This window comes from Pseudopodoces humilis, chromosome 4 (genome assembly GCF_049639895.1).
Source record: "Pseudopodoces humilis isolate 2021_Gansu_Grassland_sample_001 chromosome 4, ASM4963989v1, whole genome shotgun sequence".
NCBI lineage: Eukaryota > Metazoa > Chordata > Aves > Passeriformes > Paridae > Pseudopodoces > Pseudopodoces humilis.
Window position 1 is genome coordinate 50,190,569 of NC_142203.1, and position 18,065 is coordinate 50,208,633.

Below are 18,065 nucleotides of genomic sequence, written 5' to 3' on the forward strand. Positions count from 1 at the left end.
ATCAAATCTGGTTGGGTTTCCTACACTGTTATAGTACACTTCCCTTTTATATAATTTGTTGCAGAATGCTTTTGGTTCTACATACTAAAGGCATGTTTTTGAAAAATACCTAACTGAACATTTATGATATACACACACACACACATATAGGCATATTATGTTGTATTATGTATTTTTATAGTGTTAATGGGCCTTGTAAACTCTTTATTTCACCCCATCCAGATTTTTGAAAAGAGGAATAGTGTTCATGTTATTATTAGAGGCAGCTTACATTTTTTGCCTAGTATTTGCTACTGGTTCCAACTTAATTCTCTGTAACATTATAAAATCAATTGCTAAGTAGCACATTGATTCAGCTTTAGTGAGTTCAAAATATGTACTTTATTGCTTCACAGGAAAGAAATTAAAATACCTTCTCTTTTTCTTTTGATTTAATTGAACATCTGTTGTGGGAACAGGCGGTAATCCTACAAGAGCTTAAATGCTTTGTTGTAGTGTCCACAGTGGAACTGAGTGCAGAATCAGGAATTCTCTTTACACATTTGTCCTTGGAACTGTTTGTTCTGGAGGGGATTGAAGGATTTGGATTTTCTTCCTTTGACTGGGAGAGACATAAATGCCTTAATGTACTACTCTCTGCAGTTCACAACCCATCTAAAGAACCTGGAGAAAAAGTTATATGAATTGTACGCCCGTATCAAAAGTAGATTCAATTTAGGAAGATGATTTACATTTAAATACTTTTCAATAATACTTTGGTTTGTTTGTTGTGATGTTGCTATTCTGCTTTGTGGTGTATTTTGAACACAGGGAAGCACCTAGCAATGTGAATTGTCTAATTATTAATTTCCAACTGTGATGAGAATTCGCTAGATGTCAAACAACTTCCATATTATGATCTGCGTTTTAACTTTCTAATCTCAGTGTGTTTTAATGGAGGAAATCATGTAAACCACCATCTGTGATCTAAATCACAACACAAAGTGCACTGGGTATTTTGAAGGTATGTCCTGGTGCCCAGCTACCTTTTGTGTTACTGTGTAATAGCCATTAGTTCCAGTCATGGCAGCAGTGATTACAAGCAGACTGTGGCCTTTAAAGAAAGTCCAGGATGCTTCTCAGTTTGATTCAGCTCAGATTCCTCTGCCTAGACCTCTGAGGAATGCTAGGTTCCAGCTGTAATACTCTCCTGCTGGAAAAACTAGGCAGCCAGCACTGCAGTGGTGCGTATTGGTGCTCTCCTTACTTTTTACTTGGCTAGTGATAGGAATGATGGAAGGGCTTGCAATGGATTGCAGCTGCAGGGTTTGGGAGGACTCGGGGTATGGTGCTGTTCTGGCAGCCTCCTTGGGTTCTCTCTTCCTGTCTTCTTCATAGAGAGCTGTCCATCAGCTGAGGGCTCTTTTGCCTAATGCTTTTTCTGATGTTTTTCTGTCATGCCTGGTCTTTAGTTTTTGTACTCCAGCACATGTTTTACACATGCATAATTTTTAATTCCCCTGTAGAATATTGCTATTTATGTTTTGAGAAGTTTGCAAAATTCTTTTATTGGTCCCCTGTTTTGTTCTCCTCTGAGGATTCCTATTGCTTTCTGGAGTTTGCAAAGTCATGTGAGTTCTGTGCCTCATCACGGGCTCATGGGACATAAATACTAATCTGCTTTGTTTATTTTAGGAGGTCTTGGTTATGGACACAAGTGCAAGTCCGTTGGGAAAGGCAGCAGTAACGATGCAATAGTCACCAGCAATCCCATGACAGTTCAACAGCTGGGACCTTTTTCACCTTCAGTGAATCAGCTTTCAACAGCATGCAGCCAGATCAGCCCTAGCTTACAAAGGTCTATGGATGTTTCCAGCCTGAGTGTTTCTCCATCAGATACAAGGTCCTCAATTACCTTTTTACATCCAGTACTTGAAAAGGAGGGGTTTTAATTCTTCTGCAATTAAAATGTGACATTTCTTATTATTAAAATCAGAGAATCATTCTCTGTTATGCCACAGGAAATTGAATTCCATGCAATTTAATTCAGATCAACTATAATCATACTGTTTGGATTCAATATTCAAATAATGGGTGAAATATGGCCACACGAAATCTGTGTATCATAGGGCTTTTTTATTAGATAAAGGCTGTTTCATGGTCACAAACTAGATTTTTGTACTAGGTATAGGAAGTAGTGTTATGGAGGATGAAAGCAGAAATAGTCCACGTGTTACATCTACATAGTGCTAAGTGTGCCATGTTGGTGCCTGTCAAATAATACCGAGGACAGACAAAAAAACTATAAATGCTCTGCACATGTTCCTCTCTCCTCATCAAATGCTTTTGCTTTCAAATGGTTTACATAATTAATCAGATCAGTTGTCCTTGAAAACTTGTTAGTTTTCCTAGTTCTGTTGAGAAGGTAAAGAAAACTATGGCCACTTCCTGTAAATGTTGCCCTTTTTTATCACTACCCCACAGATAAATATTTATTAATTAATTTTAAATGCTTAAGTAAGTTTTGAGATTATGACATCGGGTTTTGTCAACAAACATGAGTAAGAGGAAAACATATTTGAGAACCACCCTATAAGTACATTAGGAACATCCCTGGATGTAAACATACAGTGAGAAAATATTCTAGTGTATTATTTTTGAATCTACATTCCCCATTACCTACTGAGTTGAAATGTAGTTTCTTAATTACAAAAGACCACAAGAGTCTTTATTCTCAAAGCAGTTTGCATTTACTATGTTGCCTTATTACAAGCCAAGGGACATTCCTGAAATAATTAAAATTGCTACCATGCAAATGTAGTTGAAACCTTTCTTTACTCTTAAGATAATTTTTAACATTTCTGTCACAACTTTAGTTGTGAAGACTGACTCCCCTGGGAAAATTTACAAAATTTATTATGCTTCCTATGTAGACATGTCAGCAAAAAACATTCAGTGCTAAGATGATGACAAATGACAAACCCGAAGACATGCCTTTCAGATCAAATAAAATTGATGCTAGAAAAATACAATTACATAATTTTTACTTACTTAAGATTAAGGTGTGTCTCTATGGTTCCAAACACTGAATGTGTGGTTGGATGTACTGTGTCAGTACTGAGTTATACAGTTTTGGTTTTAGTTCAGAGAAATGTTTCCTATGGGCAAACCGAAGTTGAAACTCTAGCAGAATCAAGGCTATGGTGTCCCTAGAGTACCTTTCAATCATTTATCAATAGAAGTGTTATAAAATAAGTTTGTCACACAAAGAATGTCCATTTCAGCAATTTTTACCTCAGCTTGTCTTATATGGGAAATCTTATATTGTCTTTTATAGGGGAAAATCAAGTTTAAAATCAGATTTTAACTCGCAGATTGTCAAAACAGCATGGGTTTTTTTTCTTTGCTTGTGGTTTTTGGGGAGGTTAGTTATTTGTTGTTGAGGTTTGAGGTGTTTTTCTTTTTGATGAAATTTCTTGAACTATAAACTGCTTTTGCTTATTTTTCCTGGGCAGAGTGCCTTCTCAGGATTTTATCTCTCAGGCACTATGAACAGTGTTCTGGCAGCTCAATCCAAACCAGATTATTTGTTGAATTACCAAAGCCAAAGGGAATTTTCTTGATTTTTACCAATGAAAGAAAGAAAAGAGTTGGCAAAATGAGAGTTTTGCTACACATACCATCAGATTCTGATATGTGGACCATGAGGGATAAAACCTTCCCCATCTTTTTTGAGTTTCTGCAAAACTTTTTTGGAGTGTTCAGCTGTGTTGCTTGAAGCCAGATGTAATACTGCCATTTGCTTTGATGCAAGTCAGAAAAAGATCTAGGAAAGAGCAAAATTTTTGGTTCTTGGCTAATAAATAGAAGACCATGAAAAGAGAGAATAACATGGTTTTCACTCTTCCATGTTTATGTTTAAAATTCTGGATTATACTCTGACATTGTGGCCTCTGTATGCAAAGGGAGAATGCAGTGTAATTGCAAGTAATCTTGTAAATGTTAATGAAAGATCTGGTCGAAACTTAAGCTAGTTTAGTTTTCAATAAGCAGAAGCACCAATTAATATCCTGTGAGAATCTGGCTCTCTGATAGATCTGGTCTCTCGTTTTCACATTAGGTGTATTTATTTTCCCTGTATTAGAAAACGACTTACTTGTGGTATGGACTGAATTTTAAATAAACCTTCATATATTTGGGAGCTAGAATTCTTAAAATTTTTGAATTTGGATGCTGCAGCTTCTTCAAAATAACCGTCTCTTTCTTATTGTGTATTTGAAATTCTTTGTATTTTTGTCCTATTATGAGACTTTAAAAAGACAGTTTTTCTACAGATTCACTGATGGATATGCCCCTTTGTGTTAGGCATTAGTAGCTTTTTGTATGACAGTGGTCCTACTATGCATCTGATTAAAATTCTTGTCAGTACAAAAATAGACTTGTTATTGGTGCACGATTTCTTTTTCCTTATTCATGTAAGAGAAAATAATTTTTTTTTAAATGGGTAAAACACCCCCACCCTCTCCTTATATTTTCTAGGTCTGAATATATACATCATAGCACGGAGAATAAAACTTTAACTACTTGTCTTGCTCTGATGAAGACTGTGGATCTGTATTTAGGGTCAGATCATACTAGTATGATTTAATTGCCCTCTAATGACCTGTGCTTTAACAAAGGCCATTGACAACAGCCTAAATCAACTTTTTCACAAAGTCATCCCTTTAGATTTAAATGGTACACAAGAGTGACCTGATAGAGCAGTCTCATTTTTCTCATTTCTCTCAGTGCAAATTGTAGTCAGCACGCTAGTTGTGCTTTTTGTCTGTAGTCTGTTTTGCAAGTGCCATTTAAACCCTGATGGAGTAACATAAGGTCCATGACTACATTGACATTGAATCAGAACAGGATGTTCCTTGTTCTGATGCAGAATCCACACAGCAGATCAGCCATGCATTGCAAAGCGAGTATCTTGCGCAAAGGGGCATTTGACTGTCTCACCCACTGGTTGCCGCAGCAAGGCTTGCTGTTCTTTTAAACTACATTTTCCCTGTTTGTGAGCTATCTTACAGATAGCTGCTATAGCACCTGCAAACTACTTCCTCTTGCTCTCAGGCTGTGCCAAGCTTCCCCTCCTGTGTCCTTGATCTGTCAGTGAAGTTCTGCACTTCAAAAGTGTATTGTGAAAATAATAAACCCAAGAATTAACCCTCAAAACATAAGGTGTAGAGGCTTCTGTGAGATTGTCTGGTTTACCTAGACGCATACCCAGTTCTTCGTATTGTATAAGAGCTCCTTAAAAATAGAAATTTATATACTGATAGGACCACTAGCTGGCAGGAAATCCAAGTCTGCCTGTGTGTGGACTGGAAACAGAGAAATAAATCCAGTTAACCTTTAGCCAGCATTTACAGCCGTGAATCAGGGCCCTTGATGTTCCTTTTATTTCCTTGTTATATCTTGCTGTAGAAAACAATACTTTTAAGGGCCTATATGTTGAGGGTTTTTAAGCTATCCAAAGAATATTTGCAGCATAAAGAAGTTTCATAATAGCTCTGTGAAAAATGAATGATAATAGCAAGATTACACTTCCATGAAAAATTTTGATTGCTGACTTGGAGGCAGATACATCTTCAAATCTTAGAAACCTCTTCAACCAGTTCTCCTACATTACTCATTTATTTTGTTTATTTTGTAAAGTTAGATATTATCTGTATTTATAAACTTGATATATAAATGTAGGGAAGTGTTTGTAGTATTTGCATGCATTACAATTGACATAATCATTCAGGTTGAATATTTATTCTCTATGGATTTTCTTTCTGTTTTTTTCAAGCGAAAATAATAGCTGATTCAAATCAACACAAGTTTCATAGAAAGCAGGATCATAATGCTTTGGTTTCAGAAGTCCAAACCTATTTACACCACAACTGATGAAAAGACATGTAATAATTTCTACAGTGCTGGATCAAGAATCTTTACCGTAACTTTCTTTCAAAACCTTGAAGTTTTAAAGTTGGTTTCCTAAGTGACCTTTTATATATTTATATATATAACCTATATATTGCCTTTGTATGCTTTGAGTGTGCTAAACTTGAGTACCTAATATTAGAGAGAACTTTTCTCACATGTAGCCTTTCCTTAATTTTAAATGTGTTTGTGAAGGTAAAAGATCTACTTCTGAATTTCTAACTGCTTACTTTATCATACCTTTATTTCAGGTCACTCTTGTCATGTGAGTCTCTGGCCTCCACAACGTTAAGCTTGTCAGATGGTCACTCCCCTTTGAGTGTTGAACAAGAGTGGTCACAAAGGTACAGGACACTTTATTCTGTTCCTCCTGACCGTGATTTACAAAATGGCAATGAGCTGGGGGACTTAATAAATTTTTCACCTGAAGTATCTATGTCCAGTAACTCATTACCGTTCTACTTATATGGCATGGAAAATAAGAATTCCTCGTACTCTAGTCCTCACGAGTCCTCAGTCTGGTCTCAATCAGCCCGCTCCAAAAAGAAAACACTCTCTCTATCTCCTCTGTCTGACGGCATTGGGATCGAGTTCAATACAATCATTCGTACATCCCCAACTTCTCTGGTGGCCTACATCAACAGCTCCAGGACATCTCCAGCAAACATCTCCCCACAGCCTGAGGTCTACGGACATTTCTTGGGAGTGAGAGGAAGCTGTATACCCCAAAACTGCTCTGTTTCAACTGCCCAGAAAGGCTTCCACATGGCGAATGGTAATGTTGCTTTTCCAGGGTACGTTGAGAACGGGACAGGTGAGTACCAGCGGATGCAGCAGCTGGAGCAAGCCAGCCTACAGACGGTTGCCACAAATAACATGGTGATCCAGCAGAGTGTGCTGCCCATGGACAGCCAGGCAATGGGCATCCGGAAAAATGAACAGCTAGATGATTTCTCATGCCCTATTGTTGACATGTCTCTTTCACCCCTGGTGCTGCCACCCCCTCCTCCACAAGGGCCGCCCCCACCATACCATGCTCACCAGCACCCGCACAGCCTCCCCAGCCACATCCACCCGCTGCAGGTGCTGCCTCCTGCCCCAGGTGCCCTGCTGGAGGAAGATGGTGAGCTGGATGATTTCAATGTCAAGCATGGCTGTTGCTGGGTTGACTGTGGGAAGATATATGACCATCAAGAGGAGCTTGTGCGGCACATAGAGAAGATCCACATAGACCAGAGGAAGGGAGAGGACTTCACCTGCTTCTGGGCAGGGTGCCCTCGAAGGTTCAAGCCATTTAATGCCCGTTACAAACTGCTGATTCACATGAGAGTCCACTCAGGAGAGAAGCCAAACAAATGCACAGTAAGTCTGAGTTCTGTCTTTCTTACCAGCTAAAGGCTCTCTATTACTTAGGAAAATACAATGAAGTTGTAATTCTGCCTTTCCCTTGTTTCTCCCATTTAATGGTATACCTTTTAAACTAGTCCATGAGAATGAAAGACTTTTCCATCTTCCTACTGAAGCAGAAAGGTGTGCTCTAATTTGATACATACCAACAGATAGGATTAGACAGAATGTTGTATTTTCTACATTTATAAACTTTTACTGCAGACTGCAACAAGTGACATGGTAAACCTTCATAATGCAAAACTGAGGCACAGTCAGTACTTAAGTATTTGCATGAAGGATACATGCAGGAGAAGTGCTGCAGAATAAATGTCACAATTTATCCAAAATATTCTTGCATCATGTTATGCCTTTTTGACTTGAGGAATTTTCAAGACCTTGCATAATGTTGCCATAAGAAATGGAGAAGAGTTGGACATTTTTAAGGCAGTTGTTTGTTCTACTGCTAAAAAACAAAACCCACAAACCCACATATTTATGGAATAATCCCATAATAATTTTTCTGTTCACAGATGCTAGCAGTGAGCATTCAGCTCTCAAAGTCATGTTTTTCTTGCTGTTTTCCTTAGGGTCACTGCGAGTCTAACACATAGGTAGACATGTGGGTTAATAATCTGGCTGTAATCAGTGTATGCTTGGGCTCCAGTGCACTATCTATAATCTCTGTAATTCAGATTCCTGAATTGCCTTACATATGGATGACAATGAGATTAACCTTACTAAGTGCTTATTTAGTGTCGTCAGATAGCAACCTCACCAGTGTAGTTTTGAGTCCCCAGCATAAATGAGGATGAATATAGAATTTCTAGGAATAACCACTGATTAAAAAACATATGTTTACATGTGGTGAAATTAAAATTGGTGCTTGGAGTCTATATCAGTGTATATTATTATTATTATTAATAATAATTTGTTAATAATAATAATAATTTGTTAATAATTATTTGTTAATAATAATTTGTTAATAATAAATTGTTGATTTTTTTTTTAGCATGATGTAGATGTTTGCTTGTTAACAGTTAAGAGAAAAAGGTTTTTACTTTTACTTTTGTTTTTTCAAAGGGCCAATGTCCTGCAGGATAGAGTGGATATCTTTCCAGATTCCTCTCCTGAATTTAAAGAGTCTGGTAGAGATTGTGGCATGACACTAGAAAGGCTTTTTATCCTTCCCTTCTGTTACACCAGAGCCTTAACGCAGGCTCTCTGAATATTTTTTTAAATTCCATAATATACTTTTTCTGCTCTCTGGGTATATTGGATCAGGGTTTACCATTAATTTCAGCTCTTCCGTAAGGATTTCTTATCACATTTATGGGAAGAGAGAGAATGAGGAAAAAAAAATATTTTGTGTCAAGAAAGTAATGTTTCAAAGGAATAGCACATTAAAGATACGGAGACAGACATCAGCAGATAAGTAAGGACAGACAACAGGATGAAGAAAGAGGGCAAGAATGACGAAAGAGCACTAAAAAAGAGCAAATCCAAGTACCCAAGGTCTTTATAATAGAAGAATTATGATAAAGGGTCCTGTAATACTGGGGAGAACCTTGTGTTGGTAACACTCTAAACTTCCAGCCCTGCCTGTTCAGAAAGGGTGCTTACAATGACCTCCTCATTACAAAGCCTTGAGGCATCCTGAGCTTTGAAGATTGTTCACTGATGATAAATAATGTGTAAGTGGATAAGGTATTTCATATGATAGTTTTTGAGATTACTAAGCCAAAACTGAAGCACACACCAAATCTTGCTGTGTCACTAAAAAATACGAGGTGTCTAGATCAGCTTCTCAAAGAGTGATTGTTTTTTAAACATTAAAGTGTCATTAATTTTACTGAACTGAAGCTAGCATTTCTGGATAGATAATTAACAAAAAATTATGCAAAAGAAATCTGAAAAATTTCACTAAACCTCTATGAATTTATGCTTTTAAGTGCAAAATCAAAACAATCCATTTATAATCTTTATTTGCCCATCTAGGGTCTTCCTATAATTTGCTTTCTGGTGCCAGGTGTAGCATGCCTGTTTCTCTGAAATTATTATAAACTAATAGTCTCTATATCCACTGCAGTTTGCAGTCTAGTAAGAGGCAGTCCAGTAGACCAAGCAGGAAAAGGGAAGGAAAAATGCCAAATATACGACTATTATGTTAATGAAGCAGATTTACTGTAAAGAATGTAGCAGAAATAGTAAGTAATTGGGAGGAGCTATCTTAATGTAATCTATTAAGACATTCTGTAATCAAAGGCAGGCAGTTAAACCCATCATCTTAGTGCCATCACACACTGACCACTGTGTAAGCAGTGCACGTGTTGATGGTTACCAACAGTTTGCAGGACAAGTCTTCTCATTGAGCCTAAATTGCAATGGTTCCTAGTCAGTATACTTGTCATGCCAGTATATTTACTGGTCAGTACTGTTTATCTCTGTACTATGTGCATTCAAAGTGTATTATTAAATATTGTGTTGTGTGTATTCCTAGGGGTTGCTGTGATAGGTCAGTGAGCTTTATGTCAGTGAGATTTACAAGATTTCAGTGATTTTTAAGATGAGTATTACTTCTACATTGTATTGTTTGTAACAACGGTAGAGATAATGTGAAGCCAGATACACAACTTCATAAGCTGAACTTTGTAACATAATTATATTATTCTCTATTATTGTTTTGTGACAATGAAATCATGTAGCTCAGAAGAGACTTGCAGAACAGCCAGGACTTCACAACTTGATATGCTTATTAAAATCAGAACCAAGCATATAGTTAAAATCAGAGTCAAATGACCTCGGAATTTGTTTTGCCACATATGAGTTAGTATCTATTTATCTGTGTAACTAAAATTTGGGGCAATAAACTAAAGCTGCAAGTGATATTCTACTCTTTAGTTCCTGCTTGTTCTGGATGAGCTGTCTTCTTTGATTCTGGAAGATAAAAGTGTTGAAAGGTGAATAGTAGTTAAATATCAGCACACAAAACACGTGACAATCAGGATAATCAGATCCAAACTTAAATAATTTGTTTGGATTAGCCATTCCTTAAATAGTTGTTAAAATGCATTTGGCTCCCTTACTGTTCATTAACCATCTTTCATGTTCTAGTCTAACTTACATTACATGGGAAGCATTCTTCTTTTCAGTGACCTGGTTTAGTGACTAAAAAATATTATTCATGACATGGTAATACATATTCAGTGTCTGCTTATAAACTTCATATAAAGTACATACAGTATGTGTTGTATATGTCAATTAATTTGGGCATTAGCTTGTACTTTGTAGGAAAAAGTCAAATAAAAAAAACTGTGAATAAAAATTCACATTGAAATGCAAGTTGTAAGTACAACAGTTGAGATATAATCTGTAATGTTTGACAGCAGTTACCTCACAATTGCATTTGAGGCTTCTGCAGATTTCATTTGGATTAGAAAAAGGCTGAATTCCCGGTAGCTGTTGAAACCTTAGAGTAGCAATTGGCAAATTCCAACCTTTGCTCTCTGTGCCTCTACCTGTGAGTTTATTTTCTACTCAGCTTCCCTTCTTTTATAGTGAACATTTTTTACTTTTTAAGTTCAGCTCCAATAAGAAGTATTTAATTAGCCTTATTGTCCTGCCATGCAAACATTAAGCTTAACACATTTATTCTGGTGTGAACAGCAACAGCATGATGCTGGAGATAAGTTCCAAGCTCACACTTTACAGCTTCATTCAGAGGCACTAAGAATGCTTTTTCTTTTGAAATTGAGTTCAGTCTTGTTGCTTTCTGTAAACTCTGAGCTATGCTTCAGCAGAATGCCTTTAGCGTTGATAGTACTACATGACCACGTTTTTTTAGTGCAGATGTTTGACATGATATAAACCAATGAAATTGCTAGTATTCCTGTCAAATTCGAAGCAACATCCACTTAACATCTGCCAAATATCTGAAATTATCCCAGAACACATCAGTATGCAAAGCATGTAAGGTAAGAAGGTATTGAAAAAAAGGATTTGGAACTTAAAACACTTTTTAATGCTTTTTTTTTTTTTGCTTTTTTTTTTTTTTTTTTAGACACAAACAGGCTTCCTTGGTTGGGCATGAGTATTTGGATGGATGTGTGTATGTGTGCTGTTTGAAGAATATGTCCTTGGAAAATGGTGTTCAAGTGGAAATATTGATTAAAACCATGCATTTGATAAAAATGATCAGCTTTAGCATTGTATCTTCATATGGTATCTTATATATGGCATGTGCAAATATTTTATTTACAGTATATGCCATATTTCTTGATATGACCATATCACATCTTGATAAAAAAATGTTGATAAAATAGAAACCATAAATATTTTCAAATTTTCCTTATATGCTTTCAGAAGCCTTTTTCACTACGCTCAAGTAGCATTTGAGCACTTTGTCTTAAACAATGCCACAAGAATCGTAATTCAGTTGTTGGGTTTCTGAAAATTAGAGCTAAATTTACACTTGCCTGATTTTTGTTGTTTGTTGCTCATTCTTTCACTAACTCAGTAAACAAGTGAAACAGAAATACCACAGAAAAAGCAGAGATGTATGATTAATTAGACTGTATCACAGCGTAAGGATACAGAAAGTTGGGCTTTAGTTGTCAGTTATAAAGCTAAGCCTCTCTACCTCTCACAAGTTTGTGCAGTGTTTGTAATTTTCTGGTCATGGTTATGATGTCTTAGCTGTTTAAAGGCAAAACAAATTATGAATTCCAGGTGTGCCTCCACAAACAGCTCAAGCTCATGTGATCACATCAGATGGCATCTAGCCTGAAACAATGAATTTTGCTTCTCAGCAATGGTACTAATGGTCTTTCACTATTATCCTTTCAGTATGAAATATGTACTGTATTCACACTTCAAAATGTAATGATAGGTACTTTATTCTTTGGCTGCTGAAGATGCACAACTTGCACTTGAGTTCAGTGAGGACAAGAAGGCCTCTGGTACCCAGGGTGCTCACCCTTAATAGCAGCACATCTCTTTAAGCAATCAAAAAATGCAGAGAAAAGTCCTTTCTACATGTAGATGTAGAGCTGATGATAGTGAGAAATGATTGTCAGAGAGCTGTATTTTAGGTTTCAGAATAAAATGTTTATGAAACATCTAATTTTGTTATTTTTCTTCTGATTGGCAATTCGATTTTTATATTAAGTATTTGAATCAGGTTTTTTTTGTCTTTTGACTTAGATAATTGAAACATTTAAAACAGAACTTCAATGAAATTTTGCAAACAGGCATATATTTAATTTCATTGTAATCCAGAATATGAATGTGAAGTATCCCAAAATAAAAACAAGCATTCCTAATTGCATGAATATTATGTTTTGTGGAAAGGTTTCTAATTTATTACCTCTTTGTGTTTGTGGATAAGCACCAAAAAAAAAAAATTATTTTTATTTCCCTGTAGCATGAAATGTATTTTAGATATTTTTCATTGCTATACCAAACTAAAAATTAATGGTAAATATACAAAAAATTAAGAACTCCTCAATTTCATCTACTTGAAGTAGGGAATCCTAAAACATACTTTACAAAAGTAAACAAAAGTAAAAAGTAAAAAAGTAAAGTTTACAAAAATAAAGTTTATGAGGAACAAAATTTCAGCTGCAAGGTATTTGGAGGGTATTCTGATACTGGATTTTTGGTTGGTTTGATTAGGGTTCATGTTTTGGGTTTTTGTTTGTTTTTTAAACTTCGGTTTTAAACTAGAAAATTACTTGAATTCAAAGCTGAGAGGGTGGGGAGTAAGGGGCTAATGTTACTTTGGAGCATGTTTGTGTGAAGATTGGATTACTCTCCAAGTCATAAAATCTTTTTAGCTAACTTCTGCTCTTTCTTGCTAATTTTCTTTTGACTTTTCAGCATCCCAGCTTGGTGTCTAACTTCTATCAGGAACAGAGTCAGTAAACTTTGAGGCTTTCTATTTAGTGATAGAAAAGGCTAGTAAATAACTGACGAGAAAACAGAAAATGCAAGTTATGATACAGTTACAACTGAAACAGACAGGGACCTTTCCCAGAAAAAGTGATTCTGTTGTAAAGAAAGGAAGAGAGAAGTAGAGGGAGCTAGTTAATAGATTGTGCCATCCATTGCAATGTTACTCCTTCAGAAAGGAAATATAGTTTTACTTAAAAGTAAACACTGTTGGCTTTATTTGGGTGATTGGCACTGATTTCCTAAGGATTAGGGGTTTAATTAATGCTTCTGGTGTGCTGTGGGAAACTTCCCAGACATCTAAGTCTCATGCTATATCTGTGAACATAGGCTTTAAATGCAAGTGTTGAGTATTTAAGCTGCATAGAACAATCATTGGATTATTTGTACCGAGTAGTTAGGAAATGGAAAAATGCCAAATAGCCTTTTTTCACTAAATATGTTTAGTGCACTACACATGTTTAAGTATATTGAAAGCCAAACACAAATTTGAAGCATTTGTACATCCTGAGGTACTCTTTTATATATTTTCATTATTCAGATTTAGTATAAGATACTGTTACAGACTTAATGCTTAAAGGACTCCAGAGATAGGACTGGTTCTGTTTTAAAGGATAAGTTGCAAAGCAATAGTCTTGTAGACTTTAGTGAGATTTGTGTAAGTAGAATCATGCACAATTCAGTGATTCCATTGATTTCCATGACTCATCTGGAATCACAGAGCCATTTAGGTTGAAAAAGGCCTTTAACATCACAGAGTCCAAATATTTACCCAGCACTTGGGAGAAGAGAACAGTCCCCCTTCATTACAGCTTCCTTTTGGAAGCTGTAGAGAGCAATAAAGTCTCTCCTGAGCCTCAATCACAGTAATCCAAACACTGAGAAGACAAGATTCATCTTGGTACACTTGTCCCTGAAGCAATTCTGTCTTATTGCCATCATAATCCCAATTAGCTGAGGTGGCATTTAGCAGATGCTAAAAGCTTGTTTGCTTTTACAGATACCTGCTTGTAGGATAGATTTCCAGAGAACTTGGACTGGATAAGGAATAAGCACTATTCGGAACATGATTGTTGTGGACACTCCCTGTACATTGTTGAAATTGGCACCTTGAACAAGGATGTTACCAAATAAAGCCAGTGCATTGGAGTACTCTGTCACAGAAACATGGTTGCTGTTCATCTTGGGTTAACAGCATTTGAAAAACTGTTGAACAAACCTTTCTGAACAGGGTGCATGGAAACAGGTGGTCTTTTTAGAGCTAGTCACTGTGAAGGTTCAGTCTGTGTCTGTGTAGAGTGCTGAACCAATTGAGAACAGCAAATTCAGGAAGGAGCTAGTGAGGACGCTGTGAGTGTTGTGTCTAGAATGGCAGTGGTCTGTTAAATGCATCAGGGTTTGCTAAACGTTGTTACAGCCGCCTGGTGATTGTTTTCTGATACCACTTTTATCCACTCATAATACTTATTTTTCCTGTCAATTAAAGACTGTTTCAATTCAGGTTTGATATTTTCTTACCATTGTTTTTATGGATATACAGCAGTTTTATTCCACGAGCATTCAGCTCTTGAGAATTAACACTCATAATTACAAAGTTCAAGATTACAAGTGAATTATTGTAGAGAAATGTCACTGTGGAAAGAAATTTTTTTATGAGCTGCTTCTTCATTAAATGTTTAAATGTAATATTATTCAGCTGTCCGTGAAACAGTGTGCTTGATACAAAGAGTGGTTATAAATAATTTCCCACTATCTCTTGTTCTCTTTTTGAATGCTTTCTACTGGTCATCAATTGGCACAAGGTCAAGGAAAAATCACAGAATGCCTTTATGTATATTCTTGGTACAATTCTATAAATACGTTAAAATTTAATTTCTTTTGCTCTTTACTATATTATTTACTGTTTAACGTTTTTCAGAATCACCTCCAAGGTTAATCAAATGTTAAAATCAAGAAATGCCACTTTTCTTCAAGATCTGCTGTACTGTCAATGGATGTCTTTTCCTAATATCATTCAGATTTCTGCTTTAAGAAGTTGCAGCTATGCAAACAAGCTTATCTGGGCCAACAATAAAAAAGTCATTGATTTTAATTAGAAGTTGTCACATAGCAGAAAAAGACAAGGCTCCTTTTGTTCTGTGAAAAGCCTGCTTTGCCTGCTTGCAAAAATGCATGGATTTCTTTTCAGTGGCTTTACATAATTGGTATGACAATGTTTCAGTCCTGTGATCTTAAAGTTTCCAAGTGATTCAGACATACTTGTCCAACTTTGTTTTAGGTATTTGATGGTAATCTGTTACAGAAGTTGGTAGATGGCATGAACATGAGGTCTGCTTTGTTTGTTTAAAGGAGTGGGATAAGCATAAACTGAATTAGAGAATAGTTATGTTGAGACTGCTGAAATTATTGAGACCACATTTTTTAAAATGAGCCACTCTTGAGAAACACGGTTGCTCAGCTCTGACTGTGTCACAAGGACTCTTGAGTTTTGAATGACTGGATAAATGTGGTTTGAATTAATTATGTGAATTAACAATGTGAGCTGCTAAGTTGTGGCACTGATTTTATGCCTGCACCAGTGAAGCAAGTCCAGCATCACATAAGTTGTCAAGGAGACATATAGATTGAGCTAATACTGTAGAAATCATTATAATTGATAGTCCTGTGGGCATGGTAACTGAAAATATGCAATATCTCCCCAATTAAACTCAGACTGTTAAAGTTAGTTAAATGAATCTCTGTGAAGCCTGGGTTGGGGGACGTGACATTTCACTGAATCAGCAAACAGTTTGGTTCCAAATTGAAAGCAGGCCATTGGAAGGATTGTTGACCTGCTTTAATCGTGAGAAGGTTCTCAGAAGTCTATCATGCAAATTTGTGAGAGATGACATTTTCTCTGAAAGCTGATGTTTGCTAGTTCTAGTTCTGATTGTTAGAGTAGCTGAAGGGCCATTGAATGCAACACGAATCCCGAATACTGAATTTGAATCATTACAGGTCTTGAAAAATGGTGATGGCCACAATGCTAATCCTGGATATATGGTATTTGGATCTATTCTGGCATGTATCCAGCAAGCTCAGAGTTTAGGCAGTTGGCTCACTTCTGTCTCTTTATGACATGTGGGTACAATGTTAGTGATCCTGACAGCCTCTCTCAGTGCACTGATGAGACATGCAAACAATAACATAATTTCTAAAATGGTGGAGGAAATCAAAGCACAGTTATTTTGTTTTACCTCTAGAGGGACTCCAGGGAAGATGCAATGTCAAGATGAAGAATGAGGGATGGGACCACCTTGCTTTGAGATGATTTATTGATCAGGTAGCCAGATAAGATACCAGTCTCAAGGCATGAGATTTAGAAGAGCAACAAGTCAGCCATAGCTCAAGGAAGACACGAGTTTCTTCTTTGCACAGCAATATATAACATTTTAGCCCAATAGGCAGTTGACACAACTTATTAACCTATCACCTTTGCTTAATTTTGCTGCACTGTGTCTGTCTCTTAGCCACTAAGCTGACGGGTCACATACTCATACACACCTCTGTTATAGTTTCTAGATCTCTAATCTACTCTATAAGTCACAATATTACAGCTTAAACCTCAAACTATTTTACCTAATATAATTTCATACCTACTCTAGACATATTCTTACTTATAATTATAGGAACATAAGCTTATAATTTCTTTACCCAGTGTCTGTGTACCTTCATCATTACATTAACCCAAACTCTTTCCAAGGCTACAGATTGACCGTTCAGCATCTGTAGAAGTTTCTATTTTTCAGTTTCCAACAACGCAAGAAATATTCTGTTGATGTTTTAGAATCTGACTCATTGCTGTGGGTTTGGTAGAGACACCTTCCAATGCTGTGTATTCCATCAGTTTTCATTTTTATTGAAAGGCTTTTCAAAAAAACAAACAAACAAACAAACCCAAACCCTTCTTTTAAAAATCCCTTTTTGTGGGAAGAGGGGGCTGAATTAACTAGCTTGAACTCTTTAATTTTTGAATGGTACTTGGGGTCCTTTGCATTAACTTATACGGTATTTTGGCTTGCTTGGCCAGTAGTCTTCCCAAAAACTGAACTGTGCAGGTGAACTTTACTGCTGGTTAAACTTGTAGGCAAAATGCAATTTCTCTAAATGAAATGGGGATCTAGTTTACTAACAGGTAGTCTTTTCTTTAAAAGTTGCTATAAAATCTTTACAAAGAAAAATGTTTTGTCTTGAGTCCCAGAAAAATAACTATCCATTCTATACATTCACAGTAATTTAAATTCTTCAAGGTCATGACCTATAAAACATATTGTTGCTGTCACGCCCTCCTCCCCAGTCACCACTTCAAAAGCAAATGCAGAGGAAGAAAATAATTTAAATGTGTTATTTAAAGTTGCAGGAAGTTGTGAAGTATTCAGCCAGGGTAGAAAAGGCACATATATTTTGAGAACACATATAAATGAAACACGTCTGTCCATATTTAGGAACAGGCACATTTATTAATTAATTATTTTTCTTCTTTTAGAATCTTTACCTATATCTGCCTGCAGGGTAAGATAAAATGCTCTGTTCTGAGGTTCTGTCTTCTGGTTGTGGTCATACCAGGTCTTCTAGCAGCTTTTGGTCATTCAAGCTTGTTGATATGAAAACAGCTTCTTAAGTTAGGAAAAGTATTAGAGTTTTCTTCATTTGCTGATAGAATTATGTGCAAGATTTCGTAGTGTGAGAAGATGAGCTAATCTACAATTTTGGGCATTCAGTTTCAAATTACTGTATTACCT

At 36.3% G+C, this 18,065-nt stretch overlaps 1 protein-coding gene across 2 annotated transcripts in view; it reads left to right on the plus strand.

Annotated features, from left to right (window-relative positions):
- The first annotated feature begins 1,682 nt into the window (after positions 1–1,682).
- Positions 1,683–18,065, plus strand: part of GLIS3 (GLIS family zinc finger 3) — a 117,105-nt gene continuing 100,722 nt past the window's right edge. Inside the window, exons 1-2 of one of the 2 annotated variants that reach the window (XM_014252240.2) lie at positions 1,683–1,882; positions 6,201–7,311. In XM_014252240.2, coding sequence (XP_014107715.2) covers positions 1,752–1,882; positions 6,201–7,311 — 1,242 coding nt within the window. In that variant the 5' untranslated portion in view covers positions 1,683–1,751. The remainder of the gene's footprint in view (positions 1,883–6,200; positions 7,312–18,065) is intronic. The other variant, XM_088054597.1, reaches the window with a different exon arrangement.